General features: G+C 38.2%; 1 protein-coding gene across 1 annotated transcript; it reads right to left on the bottom strand.

The window, feature by feature from the left end:
• Positions 1 to 831: 831 nt before the first annotated feature.
• LOC148023247 (uncharacterized) lies at positions 832 to 2,397 on the bottom strand. The gene has a single exon (XM_087695335.1). It carries the CDS (start codon positions 2,395 to 2,397, stop codon positions 832 to 834), a length of 1,566 nt encoding a protein of 521 aa, XP_087551461.1.
• Between the last annotated feature and the right edge of the window lie 515 nt (positions 2,398 to 2,912).

The following is a 2,912-nucleotide window of genomic DNA, read 5'->3' as shown; positions in this document are numbered from 1 at the left end:
ATTAGTATGTGTCAAATCTTTTCCATCTCCAATGTCTTGCAACCATGCAACAAACTGACCCTCATCTGATGCGACCCGCATATTCTGTGTAAGTTTCAAAACATTGAAATATTGCCACAAATTGGAACAACATATAGCAGCACCGACAATATCCTCACGGGTACCCTTTGGTACAACAGACAATATTTGCCTAAAATCTCCACCTAGTAGAATAACTTTACCACCAAATGGCATATCACACTGCATTATATCCTTTAAAGTTCTGTCCAGTGCCTCAAAGGTATTACGATGCAACATAGGAGCTTCATCCCACAAAATAAGACTTGCCTCTTTTAACAGTGCTGCAAGATGACTTTGAACATGTATATTGCATGTAGAATTATTATCTACCTGTAATGGAATTTTGAGCTTTGAATGGGCAGTACGACCATGTGGCAAAAGCAATGCAGCAACACCAGAGGATGCTGTAGCTATTGCAATGCGACCTTGACTGCGAAGCTTTGCAAGCAAACATTTGTATAGGAATGTTTTTCCGGAATGGCCTGGGCCATTTAAGAAAAATGGTTTACCCAAACCACTATCAATAGCATTCATTATTGCCATAAAACAATTTCTTTGTCCATCTTTCAACAAAGCTTGCATTGTTAAGAATGTATTCTCTTGTTCTACTTTATCATATAGTTGTTCATCAAGGATCAAAGGATTTGTATACTCTTGCATTGTCACCTCAGGCAATCCATGACACTCTGCCAAATTGCGACCATGTTGATCTAAAAAATTTTGAATATGCATCAATGCTTGATTATTGGCCTCATCTTGCATATCGACATTTCACTTATTTTGCAAGGAGAGTCGATGTTTTATATCCTCTGTCAGCGGACCTAAGAACTCTTCCCATAGAGCCCTAGGTCGGGTAGGTGAACAAAATACCAAGATGGATGCAAACAAATTTCTTAATTGAGCACCGGTTTGCATCAATGCAGCTTCACGCAAACACATTTGCCATTCATCATCTGTTTCCAACATTCCTTTTGCAATGCAAGCCTCCTTAAAAGTTGAATATACCACATTATCAACCGTACGCAATGCCTCAAAGGATGTGCACCCCTTGCATATAGTGAGTAGTAGCCGCAAATAGTATTTTTCTCCACATGTAGGTGAAACAAAGTATATTCGACCACATGTGTTTCCTTGCTTTCTCTTTGTCCACATTTTTTTGCATGCATTCCAAACCCAAAACATCGGAAAGTCTTGATAGAGAACTGTGTTAGCATCAGGGTGCAAACGATTGCATGTAAACCATTCTGTGAGAGTTGTTTTTTGAGCATTTTCATTTTGCACCACATCACGTATGTTATCAGAGTCACGAAAGGAAATAGTATTCTCTCCAGGTAAATGTATTTGCAATCGTTGAATATCGAGTTTCTCATCATGAAGTTTGAATTCAAATATTCGCCAACATGCTTCAGAAGCTGAAATATATCGTGCATCTAAGTACCTCTCAATCTCATCAATATTTTGTGCATCAATATTTTCTGCATTAATATCATTGGATCCGGAACCACGCGTACTTGTAAACCAAATGGTTGCTCGATCATGGCCCTTATATACATATTTATACAAATGTTTGGCAGCTGCAATTGTCGAGCAAACCTCAACATTTATGTGAGCACTATACTTGGAACTCAAATAAGGATTGTAAAGCACTATCCATCGGTTATCCAAGAGGTTACCATTAGCATTATGAGTTTTTCCATCCTCTCGACGTCTGTATAAAGGATAACTAGATTTATCAACTGTAGTTGTATGTATAAACTTTTTTGGATAATCCTTTATACACTTTCCGTCCACCATGCAAGCACTTTTTGGATTGAACTCACCACACGGACCATGTATGTTACATTTAGTAATAATTCGATACAAATCCGAAAACCTTTCCTTATCAAGCAGCTCAGCGCACACCAGTCTATCATAATGATGTGCTTCTAGTGGCTTAAAGCATGGTTCTAATATCAAGAGCGTATGTGAATGAGGCAAGCCTCTCTTTTGGAATTCTATGACGGACACATATCCAACAACTTTACCAAACAACTCTTTTTTCACTATTGACTGCATCATGTCCTTATGTTTCAAATAAAAAACTCTAGCAGTTAAATCTGGTCGATCATGTGCAGTTTGACCAGGCAACAAAGCATCTGTAATTTCAGACCACTTAGGATTGCATGTCGTGGTGATAAATAAATCAGGTTTACCTTTGCTACGTACAATTGCCATAGCATCTTGATATAATTGGTACATGAATCTTGGTCCACCTGTAAAGCTAGATGGCAATACTATTCTCCTGCCCACACCAATCCCAGTGATATTAGTATCAACTGCATCTAAACCATTGACCATATCAGCCAATCCCCTATACATTTCAACTCGCAATGTTGCTTGATTATGACGACACCAAGCCAATCTACATTGTTCAATGCTACAATAAGCATCGACAATGTATTGTTGTAGCAAGCGACCACCCCTTAAAAGACATGCATTAGTATCATCTCGAATTTGAAGTCGAAAAGCGTAATATTGCATTTGAGTGACACAATCTTTATTTGCAAGATTATTGGCATTAATATGAGCATCAATAAATGCATATGGAACTTTAGTATGCCATCCATCCTCTCCATTTGGAAAAAGAAGAACATATAACAGTGGCATATATGCCTTGTGTAAGTTAGAAATATAAATCAAATGGCCTTGTCATGTGCGAACTTGAATGCTATGATGATCAAGTGTATCATCATCACCTTGTCTAGGCATGATCGCAGCAACCTCACTTGCAGTGGGAACTGAATATCGTCTAGACGTGGATCGATTTTGAAAAATGGACATTCTTATTTCTACTAATGGATTGCGTTGCAAGC

The sequence above is a fragment of the Lygodium microphyllum genome, chromosome 16 (genome assembly GCF_053477565.2).
Source record: "Lygodium microphyllum isolate KBCC chromosome 16, Lygodium_microphyllum_v1.1.10, whole genome shotgun sequence".
Lineage (NCBI taxonomy): Eukaryota > Viridiplantae > Streptophyta > Polypodiopsida > Schizaeales > Lygodiaceae > Lygodium > Lygodium microphyllum.
Note: the sequence above shows the minus strand (reverse complement) of the source record. Positions and strands in the feature narration are given on the sequence as shown.

Coding starts and splice junctions, on each gene's coding strand:
- LOC148023247 (XM_087695335.1), bottom strand. CDS start 2,397: ATGGTCAATGGTTTAGATGCAGTTGATACTAATATCACTGGGATTGGT.